The following is a 27,449-nucleotide window of genomic DNA, read 5'->3' on the forward strand; positions in this document are numbered from 1 at the left end:
GATGGTGTCCATTGATTTACTGTCAGTGAAACCAAAAAGATCACTATTTAGAGCAAGAATCCTGACAGAGAATTTTAATAAAACAAAATGTTAATGATGCTTGGACACCTGCATCAAGTTAATACTGGAACAACAATAATACTGGAAATAATGTCATTCTGCAACTCAGGTTCCAAATTATCCCAAGCTTCTCTGTCAATTAGAAGGAACTGGAAATCAACCCACAAATGTACCTTGTTAATAATTTTTGAGAAGGTATGAAATCCCAAGTTCTGTTTAAAACCTTGATGCTTCATGGGTACTCTGATTGATTCCGATTCCAAGTACTTTAAAATAAGATTATTTGCATATTGTGTAATAATCGAATACTGATGGAATTGTTAGGAGTAGAAGAGAAAATTGCCAGCCCAAAGAGTGGCTTTCATCAAATGTCAAATTTGTAATTTGTTTTATATACAAGAAGCAAGTTCATGATAAGGGCCAGATTTATCAAGGCTTTGAGTCTCCCTTGCGCCACGGAAGGGGGCGCCAGGGTAATGCAAAACCTAAGTGAGAAGGTGTCCCTTCCTCCCAAAAAAATCCTGGCTACAACGCTGACACCCTTGCACCATGATGCAAGGGTGCTGCGTTAGTGCTAGGTAACCAAAAGTGCACCAGCTCTCGGAAAGGACAGTAGTGTCTCCTATTATGATAAACATGTGGCATTCCTGCACTTTTCTTTTCACCCAGCAGAGGAAGGTGGCTTGCTGCTTTGCGCTGCATAGAAAGAATGATACATCTGGGCCTGTATTCTAAAAAGGCATAACCTATAGGTCTGCTAAAATATCAATGGTTTAGGCTGAGGCTTTTAAGGTAGCAGGGAACTAACCCTTAAGATTTCAGTTTTGTCGAAGATGGCCGATGTATTAGGGTGTTAGTCCCGGCTCCTGCAGAATGAGCATGAATGAGGTCCAGTTGCTGCAGAGAGAAAGTGATTGGATAAAGAGATCCTGGCCATATAGAGAATAACCCGAGAGCTACTGAGGAAGATGAACAAAAGTTTTGGGTCTGCAGACATGGAGCACAGTTGCCCGTACATGGGTTGCTAGGGTTACAAGATGATCCTTCTAAGGCCGTAGTTCACGAAAGGGAATGTTGTTCTCATTGTCTTTTGCTAAGACATATCATGCTTTTCACATGTAAAAAAATGACTAAATTTACAAAAAGTTGAAGTCTGAGACAAGCTTGCAGAAAGTTGAGTCCCAAGTGAGCAAAACCTACACATGCATAACCTGCAGCTGGAAGTACGGAGTGGTAGACAAATCCATGTATTTTACATGTATAATTCTAGTGTTGAAGGAATGGTTGAGGACAGGAAATAGAAATTTGACCCACAAATTCAAAATAGAGTAATTACATCAAATGCTCCAATTTCACTTGTTTCTCTCCTAATCCTGGAGTGAGTGTGTCATAAATAACTGTATGTAAATGGAAATGGGACTAGATCCGTAAGGTAAGGCCATAATTTCTTCAACAAGATGATGTTTGTATCAAAACATTTACCTAACCGGAAAATATCATCTTTATTGGTCTTAGCTATGCAATATAGTGAGCACACAATATGATTTAGGCCCAAGTTGTGTATGTCTTTCCATACACATCCAGCATACCAAGTGCATGGTAATTTCTATGGATCACCCAATATGCACATTTCAATCAATCAATCAAATCAACCAATCAATGACACTTATAAAGCGCGCTACATACCCGTAGGGTCTCAAGGCGCTGGGGGGGGGGGGAGGGGGGGTGCCGCTACTGCTCGAACAGCCAGGTCTTCAGCTTCTTCCTGAAGGAGAGGTGGTCTTGGGTCAGGCGCAGGTCGGTCGGGAGGGAGTTCCAGGTCTTGGCGGCCAGGTAGGAGAAGGACCTTCCTCCTGTAGTCGCTCTTCGGATGCGGGGGACGGCGGCGAGGGCGTGGTTGGCTGATCGGAGGTGGCGTTTGGGAGCGTAGAAGTTGACTCGGCTGTTGAGGTAGCTCGGGCCTTGGTCGTGTAGGGCTTTGTGTGCGTGGGTGAGGAGGCGGAAGGTGATTCTTTTGTTGACGGGGAGCCAGTGAAGGTCTCTCAGATGTCCGGAGATGGGGCTGGTTCGTGGGATGTCGAGGATGAGTCTGGCTGAGGCGTTCTGGATCCGCTGGAGTCTCTTCTGGAGCTTGGCGGTGGTACCGGCGTAGAGGGCGTTGCCGTAGTCCAGTCGGCTGGTGACGAGGGCCTGGGTGACGGTCTTCCTGGTCTCGGTGGGGATCCACCAGAAGATCTTCCGTAGCATGCGTAGGATGTTGAAGCACGCCGAGGAGACGTTGTTGACTTGCCTGGTCATGGAGAGGGAGGAGTCCAGGATGAAGCCCAGGTTGCGTGCATGGTCTGTCGGTTTGGGTGCGGTGCCCAGGGCGGGAGGCCACCAGGAGTCGTCCCAGGCGGAGGGTGAGGGGCCCAGGATGAGGACCTCCGTCTTGTCCGAGTTCAGTTTCAGGCGGCTGGTCGTCATCCACTCGGCTACCTCTTTCATCCCTTTGTGCAGGTTGGCTCTGGCGGCGGTGGGGTTGTTGGTCAGGGAGAGGATCAGCTGGGTGTCGTCGGCATAGGAGATTATGCTGAGGTTGTGTTTGCGTACGATGGCCGCGAGGGGGCTCATGTAGACGTTGAAGAGGGTGGGGCTCAGAGATGATCCTTGAGGGACGCCGCAGATGACTTCGGAGGCCTCTGACTTGTACGGTGGTAGGCGGACTCTCTGTGTTCTTCCGTCGAGGAAGGAGATGATCCATTCCAGCGCCTTGTCCTGGATTCCGATGTTGCTGAGGCGCCGTACTAGGGTGCGGTGGCAGACCGTGTCGAATGCCGCGGAGAGGTCTAGGAGGATGAGGGCCGCTGTTTCTCCATTGTCCATCAGGGCTCGGATGTCATCGGTGGCGGCGATGAGGGCGGTCTCGTGCTGTGATTGGCTCGGAAGCCGGACTGTGAGGGGTCGAGGGATCCGTTCGTCTCGAGGAAGGCGGCCATCTGCTTGTTGACGGTCTTCTCGATGACTTTGGCTGGAAACGGGAGGAGCGAGATGGGGCGGTAGTTCTTGAGGTCGGTGGGGTCCGCTGTTGGTTTCTTGAGTAGAGCGCTGAGTTCGGCCCGATTCACAGAACTAACTTAAGACAGCATCCTAAACTTACTACTTTTGGTATTCACAGAAGTTAGGATTTTGTCTTAAGTTTGTCTTAAGACAAACTTAGGACAGACCTAAGACAAACTAAAGAAAGACTTAAGACAGACTTAAGACAGGCTTAGGACAGACTTAAGTTAGGATTCTGTCTTAAGTTTGTCTTAAGTCTGTCTTAAGTCTGTCTTAAGCTTGTCTTGTCTGTCTTAAGTATGTCTTAAGAGTGTCTTAAGTCTGTCTTAAGTTTGTCTTGTCTGTCTTAAGTATGTCTTAAGAGTGTCTTAAGTCTGTCTTAAGTTTGTCTTAAGACAAACTTAAGACACAATCCTAATTCTGTGAATACCAAAAGTAGTAAGTTTAGGATGTTGTCTTAAATTAGTTCTGTGAATCAGCCCCTTAGTGCACAGACTTGTAGACATGAATTACAATTGATAAATAGGAGAGGTGTGCAGCATACAAATATAAAAGTGACTTTTGTGAAATACCCCCCTGTATTTATACGTACTAATAAATGCAAACATTGTTACAAATCAAGAGAGCACTGTAAACCTTGTACGTTCTACAGGAAATTATACAAAAGAAGAAAGAGAGGGCAGGTAGGAGCATACGAAGTGGGCCTTTATGGTGCAGATGGGATGGAGATTGTTGGAGGCATACAGTGAAGGTCACAGAAGTAAAGGAAAAGATGAGAGAGGATACGAAGGAAAGAGGTGGATGTAGGAATATTTCAGTGGTGGTTTGACAAGGAGTTGCTTGATGATGCTGTTGAACATCTTGATGATGTGTTAGAGACATATCCATGCCATGGTAACTATGCAGAGAGGAAGTAGATGTGTCGAGCAGGTGGAGTAACTCATTTTGTCTTCTGTTTCTAGATCAACAATAAAGTCACCAGTCTGCCGGTTACACTGAACGATGGGCAGATAAAAGTGGTGCAATCTGGGGCAGTTGCCCTTCTGCAGACAGATTTCGGGCTCCAGTTGTCCTATGAGTGGAACCGGCATTTAATAATAGTTATTCCAAGCATCTACTATGGAGCCACTTGTGGTCTCTGTGGAAACTTCAACCAGAACATGTGGGACGAATTTCAGACTCCTGATGGCACCAATGTCAAATCCATCGTAGACTGGGCCAAGAGCTGGCAGGTACAAGACGGAGACCCCTTCTGTTTCCATGAGTGTACAGGGGTATGCCCGACCTGCGATGACAGCAAGAGGGCGCTGTATCGAAGCGACAAATTCTGTGGTATCATCAGCAAAACCACTAATGGCGCTTTCCGCGAGTGCCACAGCAAGTTCAAACCAGACACCTTCTTTGACAGCTGCCTCTATGACCTCTGCATCCATGGAGGAGCTACACAGTATTTATGCCAAGCCCTCAGTGTCTATGCAGCCACCTGCAGGAAGGGAGAGGTTAAAATCTACGACTGGAGAACCCCAGCTGGATGTCGTAAGTAACTCAGTCCTTTGTTAAATATGAAACTTTAGGGATGGATTTAAATAAAAGTTCCTATGTATTTGTAACCATGGCTAGAGTTCAGAGTTCTTCTCCATGATATATTAAGAAAGAAACTAGAGACGCATTATGGGTAAATGTCACAAACCAACTCTGAAAGTAATCTCAGTTAACTTTTTTTAAAGTCTAAGGCCATCCACCACATAATCACATAGATAAGCATTAATAAAATACATCTTAAGTAACTGGCTTATGAATTCTAGCTGAAACACTTCAAAGCTAACCATTCCACAATCAAATTACCCACAAAAACATATAAAACCTGGTCTCTTTAAAAACAAAACCCTATTTAATCTGCAATTAAAATGGTGAGTAATAAAAGCCAGTATCAAATAGATAATCCACGATAGGCTTTATTCAGATACAACCACCAACAAAACAAAAAGTAGGTCTCAACTGCAGCACCTCCCGAGTCAGAATGCCACAGAATAGATCATGAAGTAATGGGATTCTAGTTCCATTACCAAGACTTGCAAGTGTTCTACCAGCTCTATAGTAGACATGCAAGTAAATTACAACACATCCCGTTTACACAAATCATGGAAATAACAGTGCAATAAACGTTTCATTGCAAATGCTTAAAACATCAGAGAAACAAACACAAAAGAACAATGAGAAAATTAAATATAGCTGTGTGTAAAGGAGAAACAACAAAGTAACACGAGGACACTAGGGGCTGGATGTAGGTATCGAAATACCGGTCGGTAACGGCCGAAAATACAATACCGACCGGTATTTGGATACTGAGATGTAGGGCATCCAAAAACATACAGATTCGGTAAATTTACTGAATCAGTAAATTTACTGAATCAGTAATTTTACCGAATCAGTAATTTTAGCGAATCAGTAAAATTACCGATTCTGTAATTACCGAATCTGTATGTTGAAATGTAGGTAGCACTGTAAACAGTGCCATAGGGCTTTAAGGATTCGTTATTTATCACCAACTATTAGTTGGTGGTAAATAACGAATACCTGTGTATATGCAAATCTGTGCATGTACACCTGTGCCATGTGGCAGACATACATGCCCTTATAAAGCCCTAATCAGGGGTGCAACAGGGTGTCAAAGTGACACCCTGCCACCCTTGAATTTTTCGGTATTTACCAAATCAGTAATTACCAATTCGGTAATTGACATTCATTCCTATGGGCCTGCAGGCCCATAAGAATCAATGGCAAATACCGAATCGGTAAATACAGATTCGGTAAATACCGAATACTACTGATTCGGTATTTTTTACCGAATTTTTACCTACATTGGATTTACCGATTCATAAATACCGAATTGGTAAAATTCGGCATTTATGAATCGGTAAATCCAAATTACCTACGTCTACCCCTAAATTCTAATATAAAACATTATCTTTGAATTTCACAGGTACATGCTGAGTCTAGTTGCACCAGTATAATTATCATTGTTTGCACTTCTATCCATAGAAGCACCACTTTGTCCACTAGTTGCACAATGAGTTGTCTCAACAAATTTAACCAACCTAGACATACTCCAAGTACAACTATTGTCCAAAGTCAACAAATGTTTCTTAATTGCGGTGATTACAAAAGGGCCAAGAAAATTGGATAACCCTTTGTGACAATGCTTGTTTTCTTTACCAAAACACAAACACCCACATTCAGTTTCTTCACCCTCACTGATATTTTGTCATCATACCGCAATTTGTATTTCTGCTGGTACTCTGCAAGTTTACTTCTCCTTAACTCTTCAGTCACAACACTGTTCCTCCAAAAAGGAAGCCAGACACGATTTAATTTAGAACTCGCTACCCTCCCTCTCAAAGCTTCAATAGGTGACTTCTGAAAAATAGCATTTGGAACTGTGCGGTGTGCCCACCAAGTTTCCCTTAACACATTACAAAAGTGAACTCCAGAATCATGTGCCCGTTCAGCACAGCTCTTGACAGCCCTATTCATCCTTTCAGTGAAACCATTGGCCTGTGGACAATATAAGGCTGTCTTCTGATGGATTATTCCCAGATCTTCAAGAAACAAGCATTTACAATGCAACGGTCTCGCCTTGTGAAAAGTTAGAGCTATTGGCATTGTAAATGACAAACTTTTTATTTATGTGTTGGTTTTGAAAACAGATAAATAAATGGCATTTTCATTTACAATGCCAATCGCTTAATCTCTTGCAAATGCAAGAGTTATTACATTTGCACCCACACAAAGAGTCACACACACACCCAGAGCCACACACACACACCCACAAACACACACAAAACCCTGGCCCATCCCCCATCCAAGCCTAGTGTATCTGCTCCCATACATCAACATATACACTGGACAACACCTTAAAGGGAAATGTTGCAGCAAGGAGAAATATATGTGTTGCGTGGGTTTGATGGCTGCTTCAAAGAGGGAGACAAGGAAAATGAATTTGGTAAACATATTTGGCAAATGAAGAGTTGCCATTTATTTCCTGGACTTCCAAGTTCGCTAAGCGATAGGACGGGAAGGGAACCTGGAGGCATGGATATTTTTAGGCTATCAAGCTTCCATACTCTTTTGGAATAAGCTTTGGACCCCAGAGGTTCAGAAGGGGTCAATCCTCTGTGCTATGGAAATATCAAGAAGTGAACTAAAGAGGGGCTGCGCAAGTTAGAAATACATTAGTGAAAATCGAGGCCTCACTTAAGGTGGAAAACATTAGAACGTTGGATGGATTCCACCTATGGAAGGGGGAGTTGAGAGAGGCCTGCAAGAGAGAATCTAGGGCAAGGGATTTCTATTGGGTTTCAAGAAAACCCTCACCGTGTTACATGCTGGAGTCCTGGGAAATCCTAAGGATATATCCTTATATATATGCATTGCCAAGCCCTCAGAAGCGTTTGCTGCTATTAAAATTTCGGGTGGCGTTGAATTTTCGGGGGCAGATTTACAAGACGCTTCTGCCACTTTTGTGTAATTTTTCACATGATAAAAATAACGCAAAAGTGTTGCAAAGGGCTTGTAAATCTACCCCTCGATTTTTGAAACCGGAGGAGTTTGACGCACCGTCTGATTCTGATAATAACTGCACCTGCGGATTACGGGGCACACATTTTAATGTCCATCTCTTGTTCGATTGTTAGGATTTTTATAGATTGCGACATCAGATTTTAAAACCACTCTTTTTAAAATATATCTCATCGCAAGGCGCCACGGCGCTTCTCAGGAACATGGAATTTTAGATGTGGCTTGTGCATTAGCACAACTTTTAAAAACTAGCCTCGGCTAGAAGTATCGCTAGAGAGTAATATTGGTTAAAGCTGGCCGAACTCCATGTTGATTCTACAGCAGGAGCGTTGAAGTGGCAAATTCAACACCATGCCATATTATACTGAAGCATATTTTGTGGTTAGGTGCGAGAGAAATGAGAGACTTAGAAAAAGAGCAAGAGAAACAGACAGCGAGAGACACAGAAATATACATTCTCTCTCTCTCTCTCTCTCTCTCTCTCTCTCTCTCTCTCTCTCTATATATATATATATATATATATATATATATATATATATATATATATATATATATATATATTGAAATCCACAATCCTGCAGGCACGAGGGCTCAGACGAACTCCAGCGCAAAAACAGGTACAGACCGCAAATGAAGAGTGCAAAAAGTGAAGCTTTATTCCAAAATGGGCAGCAGCATGTCGAGTTTCGTCCGGCAAACCGGACTTGATCACATAATCTACCCAGAGACACAGGTGGTTTAAATAGACTATAAAGCCCACGTAACTCCACCTATCAAATGTCATAGACAGTGAAAACATACTTCATGTTATCAATACATATCAATTTACTGAAAAGCTGTCTAAATTTATAAGAATTCATTTAACAACATCATTTCAGTAAAGTAAAAAATATTGCAATATTTTATGACAACATTTAAATTTATAAGGTTATAGAGGGCAAGTGCCCATAATCGATAACAATGAGTATGATCACCTAATGTCGTCTATAGTACCGTGTGTAAGTGTGCTAGGTCATATTAAAAAAAAACACCCGCAAAAAGTGAGTAAGTGCTAAAGAAAAAAAGTGCTAAGCATTCTGTTAAAAGTTAACAAGCAATATTACTCAAGATGTAAACAGTAATAGCAGCAGATAAAGTGAAAAGTGCTTAAAAGTGCAAATGTGCTAAAATAAACCGGTAGTCTCAATATGTTCAGCAGCTTTCAGATCAATTATTAAATCCTGGTCAAATGGTTAATATAACAACAATCATGATATCTAGAAGAATTTCATATATTTACATGTATCAAAATTCAGTGATAGTCAGATATAATGTCCTCAACGCATTCCAAAAATATAGGCAAAACCATATGGCCGAGATACCCGCCACCCCCTCTCAACACAATCCCCAAGAATTGGGAAACCGGAAACAGTTCTTGAACTTTTGGAAGGCGGGAAGGGAGTCACCCTTCCCGGCCGTATTTATTAAAATATGAAACAAAAGAAAACATTAAAATAACAGTTTCATATAATGTACAGTTTCATTTCCACATTACGATGTTGGCTAACCTTAACAGATCTCTAATACAAAGGTTCTCCTAGCCGAACTAACATCCTACAAAACATTTGACTTGAAATTGTACATCCTAACGTTAAGGGCCAACGGCAAGGTCGTAACCGGTGTCAGATCCCTAAACCAGAAATACCCCCCTCACTTGTGAGAGGGGCGACCGCACAGAGGCGTACCTCAAGTGCATTTACCAATTTCCCTTTGTACTTGACGGGGGCCCAAATAAACTCGACGCCATTTAACGGTCGTTCGAGGACTCGTGTGAGGTGTCTAAAAGGTAGCGTAAACCCCCTCCCGCACCCCACACAACTTACCCATCTACCGTCGCAGATGTCCTGGCCCCGGGAAATTCCCCAGGAGGGGCCGTAGCCCCTCCTATCCAGGAAGGGGCCTTGACCACCTTTCCTTTCCTTCCGGCGGCCTCTCCTTAGACAGGACCGCCTCCCCATTGAGGGGCCAATTGGCCACCTCCCCCGCGCGCTCCCATCCGTAATGGGTGACGCCCCCTCATAGGGATCTTCCAATTACTGCTCACCGATCATGACCTTACCGCCCGACCAAAATAAATACGACAGTTTTACCTAAGTTACTAAGATCTCTAAAGCAAAACAGCATTTATTATCAAGCGTAAATACTGATCAATCCTTGTTCAAAATTACTTTATTAGCAAAACATACTGAAAATAATCAATCTTTATTGCATCGTTAAAAACTATCACGACAATCATCACAGCCTGTAAGAAAGCAGAGAAAACCAAAGATACTATATCAACTGTATTTACAACGAATCGCTGTCCTCAGGGGCTGGTGGGTGGGTCAAAATTGCTCTTCGTTCCGTCTCGAGCTCACGTGCAGCGGGGAGGTGCAGCTTCAGAGCACAGGAACAAGAGGATGCTTTGTTGGCTTCCGCTCCTTTTATCCGTCTTCAGGGTGGGCGTGAACCTGCCCCCGCCTGCCTCCAAGGGCGTGGCCGGCCGTGTTGGTGTCTAGGCCAGCCCACTCTAGGGCGGGAAAAAGGCGCGCCCCGGCTACGCCGCTTCGGGCATACCAGCCGAGACTCGCCTCCCGCCCAAGATGGCTTCCCGGGGGGATCGTGGTACTTGACCATACGTTCGGGGGGACCGATTGGTCGCCCCTTTCCATATGGCCGAGATACCCGCCACCCCCTCTCAACACAATCCCCAAGAATTGGGAAACCGGAAACAGTTCTTGAACTTTTGGAAGGCGGGAAGGGAGTCACCCTTCCCGGCCGTATTTATTAAAATATGAAACAAAAGAAAACATTAAAATAACAGTTTCATATAATGTACAATTTCATTTCCACATTACGATGTTGGCTAACCTTAACAGATCTCTAATACAAAGGTTCTCCTAGCCGAACTAACATCCTACAAAACATTTGACTTGAAATTGTACATCCTAACGTTAAGGGCCAACGGCAAGGTCGTAACCGGTGTCAGATCCCTAAACCAGAAATACCCCCCTCACTTGTGAGAGGGGCGACCGCACAGAGGCGTACCTCAAGTGCATTTACCAATTTCCCTTTGTACTTGACGGGGGCCCAAATAAACTCGACGCCATTTAACGGTCGTTCGAGGACTCGTGTGAGGTGTCTAAAAGGTAGCGTAAACCCCCTCCCGCACCCCACACAACTTACCCATCTGCCGTCGCAGATGTCCTGGCCCCGGGAAATTCCCCAGGAGGGGCCGTAGCCCCTCCTATCCAGGAAGGGGCCTTGACCACCTTTCCTTTCCTTCCGGCGGCCTCTCCTTAGACAGGACCGCCTCCCCATTGAGGGGCCAATTGGCCACCTCCCCCGCGCGCTCCCATCCGTAATGGGTGACGCCCCCTCATAGGGATCTTCCAATTACTGCTCACCGATCATGACCTTACCGCCACAGGCCGGATAGTTGACCGGCTATCCGGACCCCCCACAAAAAACTCCTACCTAAAGGTCATGCTGTAAACTCCTTAACCATGCTATGAAGTCTCCTATGAGTAATTCGTTCCCCCCCGGGACAAATGAACACCGTCCCCCAAATACATACTGTCCCCTTTAATACAACCATGCGAAACAGAATGCAGTGTACTTGAACGAAAGAATCTACTCATTTTATTATTAATTTTCCTTACTGAATGATTCAGCGCAGAAACAGAAATAGCCCCCCGCCACACTTTCCGTGGGATCATATGGGACCATGCAATTGTGCACCCTGGAACTCTTCTCGCCAACCAACTTACCATGGAAAGCATCGCCTCAAGAAGAAGTCGTCTACCAGTGGTCACCAAATCATTGCCCCCAAGATGTACTATGATTACAGACGGCGGTGACCTTGTCCGCCCTAACAAACCCTCGAAAAATGCTTGAAACTGGTCAATACAGAGCCCGCCCTTTCCGTAGAAGGACACACTGTACCCGTATTCCCCAGCCACGTGAATCATGTCACCTGCTTTGAATACGTCCGCGGCACGCCTCACGTATGAGTGGCCCACGACCCACACCTCCTTTTTCACAGCCGGTAATGTCTGACCGCTGGCCCCCCGGTGTCGGGTCGACTGGACAGTCCGCCCCGCCTCATAGGCTTGCGCAACTGAAAACCAAACAAAAACAAGAAGCGTGAGTACATCGTTACAGCTTCACAACATGTGCAACCGTACATACCTCTTATAACAGTTCGAGGACCAACGCCCCACACGTTTTATTTGATCAACATTCAGACCCCTGGCTGTAGCTTCCGTAGCAGCCCCTATCCGAAAGGAATGGGTCCCAAAATCGCCAGGGTTCAAGCCCGCGGCAGAAATCGACATCGCAAGCACCCGCTGAAACTGAAACCTCGTCAGTGGGGTGGCGTCAGCGTGTCTTAACAAGGTCCCCCCCCCATGCTGCCACCCTCTGCGCTAAATATGCTTCTACGCACCCAACAGGGCACATGGCAGACCCGGGGATCCTCTGGATGATTACACAGTCCCCGATTGCATCCTGATCGGATTTGGACTTTACAAACGAGACCGTCATTGTCTCCTCTCTGACCTGAATGTGTTCCCGGCACAGTCCCCCCATCGTATCCTGCTTGTTCTTTGCCACTAATTCGCTTACCCGCATAGCCCCATGGAATGCTAATGCAAATGCGGCTCGGAACAACACTGCTTCGTACTGGGATGAACATGTTACCGGTAGCACGGATAATAACAGGGCCAACCTATCCAAACCTATCGGGTGCCTATCGTCTACTCTGCGACCCTCAAGGCGTTGCCACCCACGTAGCGCTTTCTGCACAACGAAAGACGCTGTCGGGTCCTGGATCCCATGAGCCCTTGCCATGAAGGAAATGGCGGCCCGATGCCTCTGGGCCGTGGCCACTGACTTGCCTGCGTGACGTAAAGAGAGCAGGAATCTTACTACAGACTCTTCCAGACCCCAAAGCCCCCTCCCGGCAGTACCCAAAAAGGCCCAATAGGAACGGAACGCCCCTTCATATGCCTTCCTCGTCCTGGGTGCTAAACTCTCTCCCACGAGGTCTTGTAGTTCGGGGCACCGAGAGACCAGAGAGCTGCGGGAAAGGGTGCCGCCACCGGGTCCGCTGTGGGCAGAAAACCCCAGAAGGCCTGCATACGGAAACGAGAGAGCGCATCAGCCGCTTGGTTCATCACCCCCCGCACGTGCCGCGCCCTAAACAGTACATTTAGTTGCATGCACAACAACACAATTTCCTTGAGTAGTCTCAGAATCAATTTGCAACGTGCTGCCTGACTATTGATACACTCAACCACGGTCATGTTATCAGACCAGAAAACCACAGAGTGACCCCTAAACCCTTCTGGCCATGTTTTCAAGGCCACCAGAATAGGGAACAGTTCGAGAAAAGCAATGTTACTCGTCAACCCGCACTCATGCCACCATGACGGCCATTTTTGAGCCGACCATTGTGTACCCAATATGGCCCCAAAACCCACACTCCCCGCCGAGTCTGTCCATAGCCCCAACTCCTCGGAGGACACTGCTGGTTTATTCCAGACAATTCGACCATTGAAATCCGCCAGGAATGCAATCCAAATGCGCATGTCCTGGCGAACCTCCGCGAGAGTCTCGTACGATGATGTCCTTCCTTCAAGCCGACCATGGCCTGTGCAATCGAGCGGGAAAAGGGGCGTGCCATCGGCATTACTCTTAGGGCAAAATTCAACTGACCTACCACCTGTTGCAATTGATGTAAGTTCACTTTCGTTGCACGAATACATGTCTCAAGGGATAACCTGAATTTTAACACCTTTTCTTTAGGTAAACGAAAACAACCTTCCACTGAGTCGAGCTCGATCCCCAGAAACTCGATTAAGGTCGAGGGACCAACCGTCTTACCTGGCGCCAATGGCACACCAAATTGATTCATTAGGACACAAAATTCATGTAAAGCCTGTCCACACTCAGAATCCCCGGCTGCCCCCTGAAACAGAAAGTCATCGAGATAGTGCATAGCATGTTGAAAACCTGTCTTCCTCGTGAATACCCACTGCAGAAAACAACTGAATTCCTCGAAATAGGCACATGAAATCGAGCATCCCATTGGCATACATCTATCCATGTAATAACGACCCTGAAACTGAAAACCAAGGAGACGCTGATCGTCTGGGTGTACCGGGAGCAACCGGAACGCTGACTCGATGTCCGATTTGGCCATCAGCGTTCCGGGCCCCAGGCGATTCAACATGGCAACGGCCTCATCGAAAGATGCGTACCGCACCGAACATACTTCCGGGTCTATCGCGTCATTCACGGAAAGACCATGTGGGGCTGACAAATTGTGTATCAGCCGAAACTCACCCGGGTCCTTCTTGGGAACCACCCCTAGAGGAGAACACACAAAATTAGCAACTGGTGGCAAATCGAATGGACCGGCGACACGACCTCGAGTCACCTCTTTCCCAATCTTTACCTGCACCACCGCCGTGTGCTGTAAGACCGACATTTGATTTTTACAGTCCGGTACCCCCTGAAAATCCCCCACTGGGATGCGGAAACCATATGAAAACCTGTTCCGCAACACCCCAGCGGAAGCATAATCTGGGTATTCGCTGAGCCAAGGAATCATTGCCATGGTATCAATCGGGGTCGGTAAAGGCGCCCCTCGGACTATATTAGACCTGTTTGGCGCCTCCCTTACCACCGTTATCACCCGTTTTGGCTCTGCACATGGACTCAGGATGGGATGGCTGCCCGCATCCCCCACACTCATGTCTGAATTTGCATGACCCCTGGGGCCTGGTACATTTGCCCCTGTTAAAATTCCAACAAATCCCCCTTTTACCTGTGTTGCCACTCGGCTTTGTGTGGGACTTGTGACCTGTACCCGTCCGAAAGGGCGTCCCAGAGTTTTGGCGGGAAGATTCCCCCCCGTTACTCCCTACTAATGGCACCTTCAACATCCCTGTACTCTCCATTTTTTGCCAAGACACAGAGTCGTAACAGTCCCAGGACAACAACGGGTTGTGTTCCTTAGCTTTTCTAAACAAATTATCATAGCAGAACCACTGATTGCCCCCATATGCCACAGAATACTCCATAATACGTGACTGATAAATGGGTAACTCGGTCAACAACTCAGGTCTGCGCTCCCCCATGATGGAAGTAAAAATTCCCCACGCTCTGCCCCAAGTACCAATGGTCTCCTCAACCTTAAAGGCGGCCATTTTAGCGCGCCAAACACTCGGATGCATGAGCTCCTTTTGACTCTTTACATGCTCGATCTCGTAATGGTCGGTAAGCAATGAAAACATGTTTACATATTTATCCGCCCAAATCAATTCCTTGACTTTTAGTGGGACGTGCTGGGCAATCTTCTCCTTCCGAGAAGGTGCAGAGTCCCCCCCCGCAATCGGCAATGGCCGCTTACCTGAAGTAGACCCCACGCTTGTCGCCGAACTTGGGCCTGCTGTACTTCCAACCGCTGGGACCTGCGGGGGAACAGGAGATGGAGTCTTCGCAGCCTCCCTAGATTCCCGCAGTTGCCTCATCACTGCCCGGGCGTCGTCAGCCGTGGCGCCCTCGCTATCGTTTCCCAACCACGCTGCCAATTGCGCCGCTAACTCGGGGGGCATATCCTCCCTGTTCGCAGGGGTGACCACCACAGGGATTGGGTTCCCCTCCTTTGGCGCCGGGGTTGGCTCCTCTCGTGGCGCTTCTGTGGAGAAGCGTGGCTCACTGGTTAGAGCAGGCAGACCCTGAAGCAGAGGTCAGACCCGGGACCAGGGTTCGATTCCCGACGCGGCAGGGTGTTGAGCTCAAATGTCCACGGACTCGCGACTCGATAATTCTCGCTTCGGTGCCTGACCTAATCATGGGTTCACACTCTGCAACTCTGGGCATTAAGCTTGCTTAATCTCCACAACGGCCCCCCTGCGGCGGGATGCCTGGCTTTCACCTTGGGGATGCCCTGTAGGGGCTATCTCACAGGGAAAAACCAGGACGGGTTCCCAAGGCAAGCGCGGAGATACCCCTTCGGGGGTCGATTCTGGCGCTATATAAGAAATGCAATTTAATTTAATTTAATTCTGGCACCGGGGTCTCGCCCCCAAGTGCTCCCCTCCTGGGCCTCTTGCTCTTTCCACCGGGAATTGTTCCCTGTAAAGGCCGTTTCGGTCCTCCCTCCCCGTCCTTAGCCTCAACCTTTCTCTTCAGATCGGCTATCTCCTTCATGAGCATGCGGAGCATCTCCTCGGTACCGACCCGCTTTCCGACCTTCTTGGGCATTCTTAGACGGGATATCTGTGAGACAAAAAGAGGGATTACAACGCTCAAAATTGCTCTTCGTTCCGTCTCGAGCTCACGTGCAGCGGGGAGGTGCAGCTTCAGAGCACAGGAACAAGAGGATGCTTTGTTGGCTTCCGCTCCTTTTATCCGTCTTCAGGGTGGGCGTGAACCTGCCCCCGCCTGCCTCCAAGGGCGTGGCCGGCCGTGTTGGTGTCTAGGCCAGCCCACTCTAGGGCGGGAAAAAGGCGCGCCCCGGCTACGCCGCTTCGGGCATACCAGCCGAGACTCGCCTCCCGCCCAAGATGGCTTCCCGGGGGGATCGTGGTACTCGACCATACGTTCGGGGGGTCCGATTGGTCGCCCCTTTCCATAAAAACAGTAAAACCTGAATTTCATAAATAATGCTAAAACAAGGTATTAAAAAGCTAGAATTTAAAAAGCTAATTAAACAACCATTGTAGATATGAGGAGAGGTTAAAAATAGACCTTTACACTAATTATGAATATATGTGCCCTGCTATATTTAGTGTAGATTTACAAGAAGTTGTGAAGGTCCTCCCCCATGTTGAGTCCATTCGGAATTTTGCTATTGAGCAGCACTATATAATGGCTTTCCAACTGTCGAAGTCTTTTCTCCCTATCTCCGCCTCTCTTAGATAAGGGAACTGCGTCTATAACGAAATACTTCGAATCATTCAAATTATTATTGTGTACTAATTTGAAATGACGCACGACAGGATACCTTGGGTCGGAGTTGACTATTGCACGTAAATGTTGCAAAATGCGGTTAAAAACTTGTAACTTGGTACTCCCAATATATTGGAGACCACAAGTACATTGTAAAACGTAAACCGCATAATCTGTTTTACAGGTGTAAAAGTTGTTAATCTTGCTAATAGTCTCAGAGCAAGCAGGTGTAAACTCTGTGGTATTAACTCCAAATTTGCATGCTCTACAAGAGCTGCATTTAAAAAAGCCAGATCTATTGGACAGCCAATTCGTTTTAATAGTGATTTCTGGACTAGATTTAATTAGCACATCCCTCATAGAGGGAGCTCTACGGAAAGTTATCAATGGATATGTTTCCAACAGGGGAGCTATAGTGATATCTGTCAAGAGGATTGGCCAATTGGACTGAATGATATGTTTGATTTTCCATTCTTGGCAATTATATGTGGTGATGAGTCTGATTTTAGACTTGTCAGAGTCCTTTATCTCGGTTTCCTCAGAAGTTATGAGAGGAACCGGTATCACCAAAGGATCAGTAAGAGTCTTAGTCATCACCAATTTCAAAGATTTAGTGAGTTCTTTTCTGTCATAACCCCTAACTAAAAATCTTCCAGACAAACAGTTAAATCCTCCTCATTGTTACAAATTTCTGAATTCTTAAAAACTCACCATAAGGAATGCTTTTAATCAAGTGTCGGGGATGATTGCTTCGGGCAAGTAATATAGAGTTACCTGCCGTAACCTTTCTATGCATCTTAGTCGTGATTGTGTTATTCAAAACATATACTTCAACATCAAGGAAATTCACTTTGAAGTCACTAATAGTAGCTGTGAATTCTAGGTTCAATACATTGTTATTAATAATGTCCACAAATTCTTTTGCTGAATTTTCACAGACCTGCCAAATAATAAAAACATCATCTATGAAACGCCACATTTTGACTATGCCAGTTTCTGTTGGAGCCAGCTCCTCAGGAGGCCGCCCAAGGACATGCTTCTCCCACCAGCCCACATGTAAACATGCGTAGCTGGGGGAGAAGCATGCCCCCATAGCAACCCCACGGAGTTGCTGGTATACCTCATTGTTGAATAAAAAATAATTGTTATTCAAACAAAATTCTATCATTTTAACTAGCATCTTACTATGTTCATAGAATTTGATGTCTTTTTCACTTAAAAAATGTTCAATCGCTCTCAGGCCATCTACATGATTAATAGATGTGTACAAAGATGAGATGTCCATAACCAAAAACCCGTATTCCGGCTTCCAAACTACCTCTTTTCATTTGTTTAAAAAGTCACTAGTGTCTTTTATGTAGCTTGGTAATGCCTCCATAAAGCCATGCAAAAAGAAATCCACATATTTAGATATAGTCTCAAGTAATCCTTTTTGGGCCGAGATGATTGGTCGCCCAGGTATTGGGAAGGATCCTTTATGGATCTTGGGTAATAAGTAAAAAGTAGGGGTAATGGGGTGATCCACGTTTAAAAATTCAACTTCCTTTTTACTTATAAGGCCATCTCTCTTCCATTGAGACAAGTTGGTGTGGATTGACTGTTTGACTTTGTTCAGTTCATTGAAGGAGGCCTTTCTGTAGCATTCAGTCTCATTCAATTGTCTCTCAGCCTCTATAATGTAGACATCTCATGGCCAAAGAACTACATTTCCACCTTTATCGGCTTTATGTACTATGACATTCCCATGTTTATTAATTTTCCTCATCAAGTTTGAATATTGTTTGTCCTTAAAGCTTCTACGTTTCTGATTTTTAGTCACCACTACATTTAGATTCTTTAATTCCTCAATCACCCGATCACTGAAAATATCAATGGCGTCCCTCGGCATCACGGGGACAAACGAGGATCGAGGACAGATAGGACTACTTTCAGCAACGCCCCCTCGGATGCCCATAGATTGAAGTACTGTTTGAGTGTTACCAGCTATTTCTTCTTCCTCTATTGTAAGAAGAGAATGAGCAACTTTGAGTGACGTGGCATCAGCAATCGCAAACGTTGTACTTGGTTGAGAACTTTGTAGAATTTTATGTGCTTGATCACTTTTTTTGTTCATGGTGTGAAACTTCAAAAGTTTAAGTTTTCAAATAAACTTGAAAACATCAATCCTTGATTGCACATATTTGAAGCTATTTTTCGGACAAAAAGAGAGGCCCAAGGATAAAAGTTGAACTTCCGCTTTCTTGAGATCCAGGTCCGTTAAATTGATCACAGTGTTTTCAGAATTTTCAGTGTCTTTTTTATTTTCATTTTTATTTATTGTTTTTTCAATTTTGTCATTTTTTTGTTCATCCAATGTATCCGCCCTGGCTAATATATCCATATCAGTGGTTGGAGAAAGATTTTCAATACTTATATAGCTTACTGGGGATTCCTCTTCCCCCTTCTCCTTCTCGTGAAGCCGCCTGCATTTCCTCCTCTTCTTGCGGCATTGATTCCTCCTGTGGCGCCTTTCGCTTGTGGTTGTTGTTGTTGCGTGCCCCTCAAACGTAGAGTGTTGCGTCTGTCTTCCACCATAAAACCCAGCTCTTCAGATGGTATGAAGCTGCTGGCATTAGTTTGTTCTATAGGGGTTTCATCCTCTGAGCCTGTACTGCTATATATTGAGCTCAAGTCAGTTTCTGATATAACAGGGGCTATAGGGGCTGGTGTGGTGCTCACAGATACCATGTTAGTTAGGGCCTGTTTTTTAACTGACTCGAATTTTCTCGAAAAAGTGAAAATCCTTCCATTTTCATAATCAGCTTTGTCCCTTGCAAATTTGAAAGCTTTCAGTGTTTTAATCACATTCTCATGTTTCTCTAGGCGTTTTTTTATCTCCTCTCGCCCTTTCAAAATTGCTTCGTTTTGTTCCATGGCATCCAATTCCACATTCAATGTTTCAATCTGAGCCAGTAAATCGACTCTATCTATCTCGGCATATTTTATTAACAAACAAACCATTCCCATTGACGCCTCCAAGTTGTTATTTGCCCACTCCTTCAACATTAGGGGATTGGGATTTTCGAAGGAGGGCGCTATAAGTATCCTTAAGCCTCGTGGCACTCGCCGTGCTTCCTTATATTTCTCCAGGCTTTTTTTCTCCCACCATTTAGTGAGATACGGTACGGAGCAGTTTTTCTAATTTTTGACATTATCTGATTCCACAGTATTTCCTTTTGTTTTAGTGCTGCTAGGAAACACCGGTAAGTAAAAAAAAAGAGCATCTGCTGCTTGCTCTCGGTCTCAGAATATATCAGCTGCCAGCGCCATTTTATAAATGTCGGAATATAGAATTTGGTACTGTAGTGGTTTATCTTGCGTGTAGCGTGAAATACCACAATTAATCTTCGTTCTCTCCTTCCCGCCAATAACCTCTTTAAAGAAGCAGCAAACTGGGGCAGAAGCTCACCTCGGACTGTGATGGCATAAATCCCCTTGCGTCCTCTGACTCCAAGAGACCTCCTATGGCACTCGTCTGTGCAACTTCCCGCCGCGTTGCATTCTTCAGGGTTTCTTTCGGTGGCGATTGGCAGTGATGAAAGACTTGTTCCGGGTCAAGCAACAGATCGCATCTGCTATATCGGCCAATGCTTTCCACAGCCACAAGCGAAGAGAGGGTCTGCACAAGACGGAATCGGCCAAACCATCCTATTAAATTGAAATCCACAATCCTGCAGGCACGAGGGCTCAGACGAACTCCAGCGCAAAAACAGGTACAGACCACAAATGAAGAGTGCAAAAAGTGAAGCTTTATTCCAAAATGGGCAGCAGCATGACACGTTTCGTCCGGCAAACCAGACTTCATCACATAATCTACCCAGAAACACAGGCGGTTTAAATAGTCTATAAGCACACGTAACTCCACCTATCAAATTTCATAGACAGTGAAAACATACTTCATGTTATCAATACATATCAATTTACTGAAAAGCTGTCTAAATTTATAAGAATTAATTTAACAACATAATTTCAGTAAAGTAAAAAATATTGCAATATTTTATGACAACATTTAAATGTATATATATACATATATATGTGATCAAGGGCTCTGGAAGCCCGAAACGCGTTGTTGTAGGCTGTGTGAGGAAACCAAATAAACTTACATCTTGCCTGAAATTGCTGTGGTGGTCCGAGTTCCTTCTTCGCCGAAGCACAAGTTTGGTCGGAAGTGGCGGGAATTGATTGGTATATATATATTTATATATATATAGAAGCGCATGGAAAGAGTCATGCATTAGCAGACCTAATAAACAGAGAGAGCTAAAGAGACAGGGAGATGAAGACAGAATGCAATAGGAAGACAGATCTAGAGAGAATGAGACAGTGATAAAGAGAGACAGAAAGAGGGAGTCCGCTTTAGATAGGCAGACATAGATAGATAGATTAAACATGAAACGAGCTAACCACTAAGCTGCAGACTTTTTTCTATATGCTAATTACAATACACTATTTTTATTACATTGTATTCCCTATATTATTGCTCACAAAGCTTGGAAGTATATACATATGTCTAAAGCACACACATAGTCACCATGTAGATGTAGCCATGTGCAAGGGGTAGAACATACAAACATGAGAGAGCCATCCGTGAAGCATAAGACGAGACCAGTGGTCATGTTTAATGAGCGCTAACAGGGTTTCACCTAATGTTGTGCCATTACTCTACCTATAAAGCGCCCTGACATTGGCAATGACATGCTCCGTGCTATAATCAACAACAAGGCTGCGAGGTGTCCGGTGGGTGGATGGAAGTAGTGGCTACACCGGGTGGCCTAAGGGAGCTGTGACAGGTGAGACCATGACCCCTGACCTCCCCGCGGCCCTCGAATCGCTCTTACTTCGGCAGTGCGGTAGGAGAGCGCTGCTGAGTAGAATAAGCAGCTGGGAAAAATTCCTCATTCCACTCGGGCGCTAACCGTCCACCGTCAGTCCCTGAGGTATGCTGGGCCCACCCTGACCCGAGAAGTCCACTCCACACACGAGCACCCCGACCACAGGCACTCCTGACAGTGACACCCCCGGCCCCCCGCTGCCCACCCAAGTCTCCTGCCTGAGGGAGTGACTGAGTGAGGTCAGTCCCTGAGTTGGAAACACTCCCTCGCAAGCCACTTTTCCCCTGCCCAGAGGAACACCACCCATGGCCATGCTGTGGGAACCTCGATCCAACCTACTAACGCGCATAGACGCCATTTCCTTAGCACACAATGCAGAGGCCTGGGACTGAGGAAGGAGGGGGGAGAGAGCAGCAAGACTGTGCGGTGGAGCAGTGGAGGGAAGGAGGGCAGAGATAAGGAGGGAAGTGAGGAGAGAAAAGGAAGGAGAACCGATAAGGGAACCATGAGAACTGAGAAACAGATGGACGAAGACGGTGGGGGAAAGAGTAAAAAGAAAAGCGCGAGATGGAGATAGTGAGTGCCAAGAGGGGAGTAAAGGAAACAGATGAGCTACGACAGAGAAAGAAAACAGATGAACAAGAATGCGATCAACGAAAACAAAGTCATAGAGAGAAACTAGGCAGAAAATTAATGACGAATGAAGAGCGAAAGATGCCAAACAGTTTAATCAAAAGATAGAAAGCTAGAGAAAGGAAAAGAGGACAAGAGGATAAAACAAGGCTGAACTGAGTACATTTGGAAAGCAAGAACTATAACAAGCACACGCGTTAAACGCCAACAGACTGCACTTTATGCCTTGAAAAGCCCAATAAATACTTTCTTAATGACCACAAATTCAGAACAAGACTGCAGCAGTAAAAAGATCTTCTGCTGCTATACTGGGGTTCGCCAAACGTTTAGGCGGCAAACCAACAGAGGCCATATTATCCATATACAAAGCCAAAACCCTGGCAATAGCAAGATATGGAGCCTCCATCTGGGGACACAAGAATACAACCCAAATCCAAAGGGCAGAGAATATTTTTCTGCGAAATGTTCTGGGCTTACCTAATTCTACACCTGCTCACTCAGTACATCTGGAACTAGGGGTGGGTTACATTGAAGACATGTTGTCTCTTGCACCGCTGAGGGCATGGATTAAAACCTGGCTTAATCCTAATTTAACCTTGAACCACACGATTATAAAAGACTGTATGGGGCGGGATCGTGTTGTTGAGATCGAGTGGCTTTCTTATATCAAGAAAATAGCACAATATCTGGGCCGCCCTGAGCTGTATACCAACCCTGAATGCCTACAAAAAGATGATATTAGTTGGGCAAAAAAGGAATATATAAAGAAAAGAGAAGCCGATAGAGAAACTCGCGAGATTATGAAGCCAACCGTGAGGTCCCATTTTTTGACAAAAACATCTTTAGCTATCGAACCATATCTGGCGGTAGTAAATAAACCTTTCCACCGGTGGCTTCTTACTAAATTTCGCTTTGATCAGTCTCACTTCTTGCTGGGTGAATACAATAAATGGTGTAAACCACATGAGAACGCCCCCTGTAAGTGCGACAATTTCTCAGATCAGGATTCTCTTCACTTCTTCTTTTTTTGTCCTTTTTTCAGAATTGCAAGAGAGAAATACATTAAGCCCATATTAAATGATCACAAGTTTACCCAAGCGAAACCGGCCTTTCTGTTTCTACAGTTAATGGAAACACCCCTAATCATGTACGGGGTGGCAAACTTTCTCACTATGTCCATTAGGTCGTGTCGAAACAGAGCGAAGGCATCGATCAACTGTCCTAGCCTTTGTTAAAAACTGTACGCCCAGTAGGTGTAGCACTGTTAATATGATTGTATTATAGGTTTGTAATATATTAGTGTAAATATATTAGTGAACAATCCCTATTCCACAAAATGTTTAAATGAAATTGCGTAGTAAACCACAGACAGTGCAGTACGAGGATAAAACATTTTAATTTTTCTATAACTTTTGTAAAAATGAAATTTGTAAATAGGAAATTTTGTATTTGTATATAATGTGTCTTGTTTTTAAGTTATTTTTAAAAAAAAAAAATTTTCTCTATATACTCCAATAATCAACTATGAATGTATAGCATACTTTTGTGATTTTAATTTAATCGAATAAAGTGTTTTTGACTCTGACTCTGACTCTACTTTCTTAATGATGAAAACGTCAGTTTGCTTTTGAAAAAGGAACTGCAATACACTTAGTTTGATTCTTCAATAACATGCAGCGTCAAACCTACCCTGTTATCAGAAATGCCGTCTTCATCCTCTGCTAGAGAAATTGGTTGCCCTCTGTTCCAGAGGTACATATTTCATGTACATTTGCAAATAGACGTTTTTCTTTTGAACACCTCCTGGAAGGGGCACATGGTGCACAATTAACTGATCCCTTAATTTCTCTTTGGTGAAGTGTGCAGGGTCTCCCATGTACACGGCCATAACTGCAATATCGCGGAGAGGCACCAAGACCGGTATCGGACTCTAGCATCGCCCCGTGAAAGCTCTACTCCTGCAAAGGGCGAACAGCTACCTGTGCTGGAATGTATACCGCGGCACAGGGGCATGTATGACTTCCAAATTCGAGGCTGTGAAGGTCAAAGCTGAACATATGTATCGAGTAAGGGAGCAGGAAGACATTTAATGGGCCGCCGTTAAGCATTACAGTGAGACAAAGCGTTGTTCTTTGGGATACCTGAACTAGAAATATCAACAAGGCACCAGCTTTAGACAGGATAGCAGCAAGCGAGAAACAGGGGGCAAACGTGAGAACTGACGATTCGTTCCAGACACGGAAAGGAAAATGTACAACACCAAATGAACAACTGCTCGGAATGGAGGAATGTACAGCGACTTTGTGCAGAAAAAAAACCCCTGAAAATTAAGTCTGTTGGGTGGAGTCCAGCGATGTGCTTATTAGCCCATGGAGCCCAGAGGCTGCGTGGAAACGCTGCAGGCATAAACAGCACACAGCAGCAGGCTGATGGAGCGGCGGGCAGTCGTGGCCAAAGGAATGTTTGCAGATCAAGCCAAGCTACGTGCAGCGCCGGGATGTGGTAGAGGGTTCGCGCCAGCACTCGCTCTACTGCGTTCTCACCGCTGAGGGAGCTTCAGTCCCTCTGGTTTTACCTCGGAAGGGCCCTTAAAAAGTCCTCTCGGTGGGGAACAGCGTTTTAGGGAATGTTCATGTTTGGTAGGGTAAGCAAGATGAACGAACATTTATAGTAACTGGACGCACTACACATTTACATTAGCGAGACTAGAAACAAAGAGAAAACAAGTCAGGTCCCGGGCCAGCAGCCAATCACAGCGCGGCCCGGGAAGGACGTCAGGGGATGTCCCGGGCCGACCGGCGGTGATTTTCACATGGCAACAAGGGGCGGGACTTAAAGAAAGACCCAGAAACGCCCACGATACGAGTCGTGATGGCGGAAACAGTGATGGACAACCATGTCTTCCAATGGCTAGCCTTTATTTATGGAGCTAGCCAATGGAAGAAGGGGTGGGTGTAAGTCCCCCATACTGTTCTAACATTAGATTTCGCCTGCGCGAACGCTGCTGCACAGCGGACGCGAGGCGAAACCTAAAAAATGGATTTCATTTGAGGTGAACTGAATATTTAGGTATGCCTTCTGAAGCAAAAACATCTTTTAAAAATTCAATCACTGACCTCAAATTTACAGTACTCATACACTTGAAAACCTCCATTTTGAGGTGTAGTCCACTAAAATAACAACAAATCTCTCTTGATAAGGCATTAATTCAATGGGGCCCATTATATCCAATCCCAACTTGGTCCACACAGCATCAGGAACTTCTACAGGAGAAAGAGGCACATAATTGGTCACATGCGACTTATCATTAATGGGACACAGATGACACTCTTTGACAACACTCTCGACCATTTGATCCATTCCTGGCCACCAATACCTCTCTCTGACACATGCTTTCGTAAGACTCTTACCTGAATGCCCCTCATGAGCTAATTTGCTTACCTTATCCTTAAGCTCATCAGGTGGAACCACCCTGTCACCTCTCATCAAATTTCCCTGTCAAAAGGTTAGGTCATACCAAAGGAAATGATGGGCGGAGCATTGACAATACAAGCACTCACCCCCAGTCAACTGATCTGGGTTTAATCCATCACCGTTCTTTAGCCCCCTCTGCCACCCCAGTTCAGACATGGCCATATGCAAATCAGTCTGACCCTGTGCCTCATGGGAACAGTCCAGCCCAAACTGCCAAGCCATGCCTTCCCTGGACCGGAAACAAGCTACAGAGGACCGTTTTCTGGCATTTCAGCCGTCTTCAGCCCGGCTTGCTTGAATCCAGTGGCAAAGTGAGCAAGGGACTCACGTCTGAGCATAACCTGCCAACTTATGGCGAACAAAGAAAAACCAAAGGAAATGATGGACGGAGCGTTGACAATACAAGCACTCACCCCTAGTCAACTGGTCTGAGTTTAATAAATCATCGTTCTTTAGCCCACTCTGCCACCCCAGTTCTGACATGGCCATATGCAAATCAGTCTGAACCTGTGCCTCATGGGAACAGTCCAGCCCAAACTGCCAAGCCATGCCTTCCCTGGACCGGAAACAAGCTACAGAGGACCGTTTTCTGGCATTTCAGCCGTCTTCAGCCCGGCTTGCTTGAATCCAGTGGCAAAGTGAGCAAGGGACTCACGTCTGAGCATAACCTGCCAACTTATGGCGAACAAAGAAAAACCAAAGGAAATGATGGACGGAGCGTTGACAATATAAGCACTCACCCCCAGTCAACTGGTCTGGGTTTAATCAATCATCGTTCTTAAGCCCACTCTGCCACCCCAGTTCTGACATGGCCATATGCAAATCAGTCTGAACCTGTGCCTCATGGGAACAGTCCATCCCAAACTGTCAAGCCATGCCTTCCCTGGACCAGAAACAAGCTACCGAGGACCGGTTTCTGGCATTTCAGCCGTCTTCAGCCCGGCTTGCTTGAATCCAGTGGCAAAGTGAGCAAGGGACTCACGTCTGAGCATACCCTGCCAACTTATGGCGAACAAAGAAAAACCAAAGGAAATGATGGACGGAGCATTGACAATACAAGCACTCACCCCCAGTCAACTGATCTGGGTTTAATCCATCACCGTTCTTTAGCCCACTCTGCCACCCAAGCTCAGACATGGCAATATGCAAATCAGTCTGACCCTGTCCATCATGGGAACAGTCCAGCCGAACTGCCAAGCCATGCCTTCCCTGGACCGGAAACAAGCTACAGAGGACCGGTTTCTGGCATTTCAGCCGTCTTCAGCCCGGCTTGCTTGAATCCAGTGGCAAAGTGAGCAAGGGACTCACGTCTGTCCCTTACAGTCCAAAAGGCTTTCAAATCAGAATCCAGATCCTTGTAAATTGTCCAACCCTTAGAAATGACCTCTTTAAGAGAGACAAAAACGTTATCATTGGCAGCACAAGATGACCACTCTTCCGTTTACAATGAATTCTCCATCAACCAATTTTCACACTCAAACTCCCCTTCCACATGTTCAGAATCCACCGGCAACCTTGACAAGCAGTCAGCAGATTTATTATTAAGACCTGATATATATTGCACGCAGAAATTACATTCTTGCAGGCCTTCACTAAATCTCTTAAGTCTATGAGTCATGTGATCACTGTGATGGCACAAGAAAATCTGAACAAGAGGATGGTGGTCAGATTTCACCACAAATGGAATCCCCCATAAATAAAACTTTAAGTGTTGTATGGCCCAAAACACACTCAGTGCCTCTCTCTCAATACAAGAGTAGTTAACTTTGGCCTCTCTAAGGGCTCTAGAGGCAAAGGCTACTACTTTTTCTTCCC

General features: G+C 45.5%; 1 protein-coding gene across 1 annotated transcript in view; it reads left to right on the forward strand.

Annotated features, from left to right (window-relative positions):
• The window catches only part of LOC147701270 (IgGFc-binding protein-like), a 1,577,064-nt gene that overhangs the window by 1,328,617 nt on the left and 220,998 nt on the right, over positions 1-27,449 (forward strand). Inside the window, exon 22 of the mRNA XM_086930001.1 lies at positions 4,062-4,635. Within this exon, the coding sequence (XP_086786127.1) occupies positions 4,062-4,635 (574 nt within the window). The remainder of the gene's footprint in view (positions 1-4,061; positions 4,636-27,449) is intronic.

This window comes from Lissotriton vulgaris, chromosome 7 (assembly GCF_964263255.1).
Source record: "Lissotriton vulgaris chromosome 7, aLisVul1.2, whole genome shotgun sequence".
In the NCBI taxonomy this organism is placed as follows: domain Eukaryota; kingdom Metazoa; phylum Chordata; class Amphibia; order Caudata; family Salamandridae; genus Lissotriton; species Lissotriton vulgaris.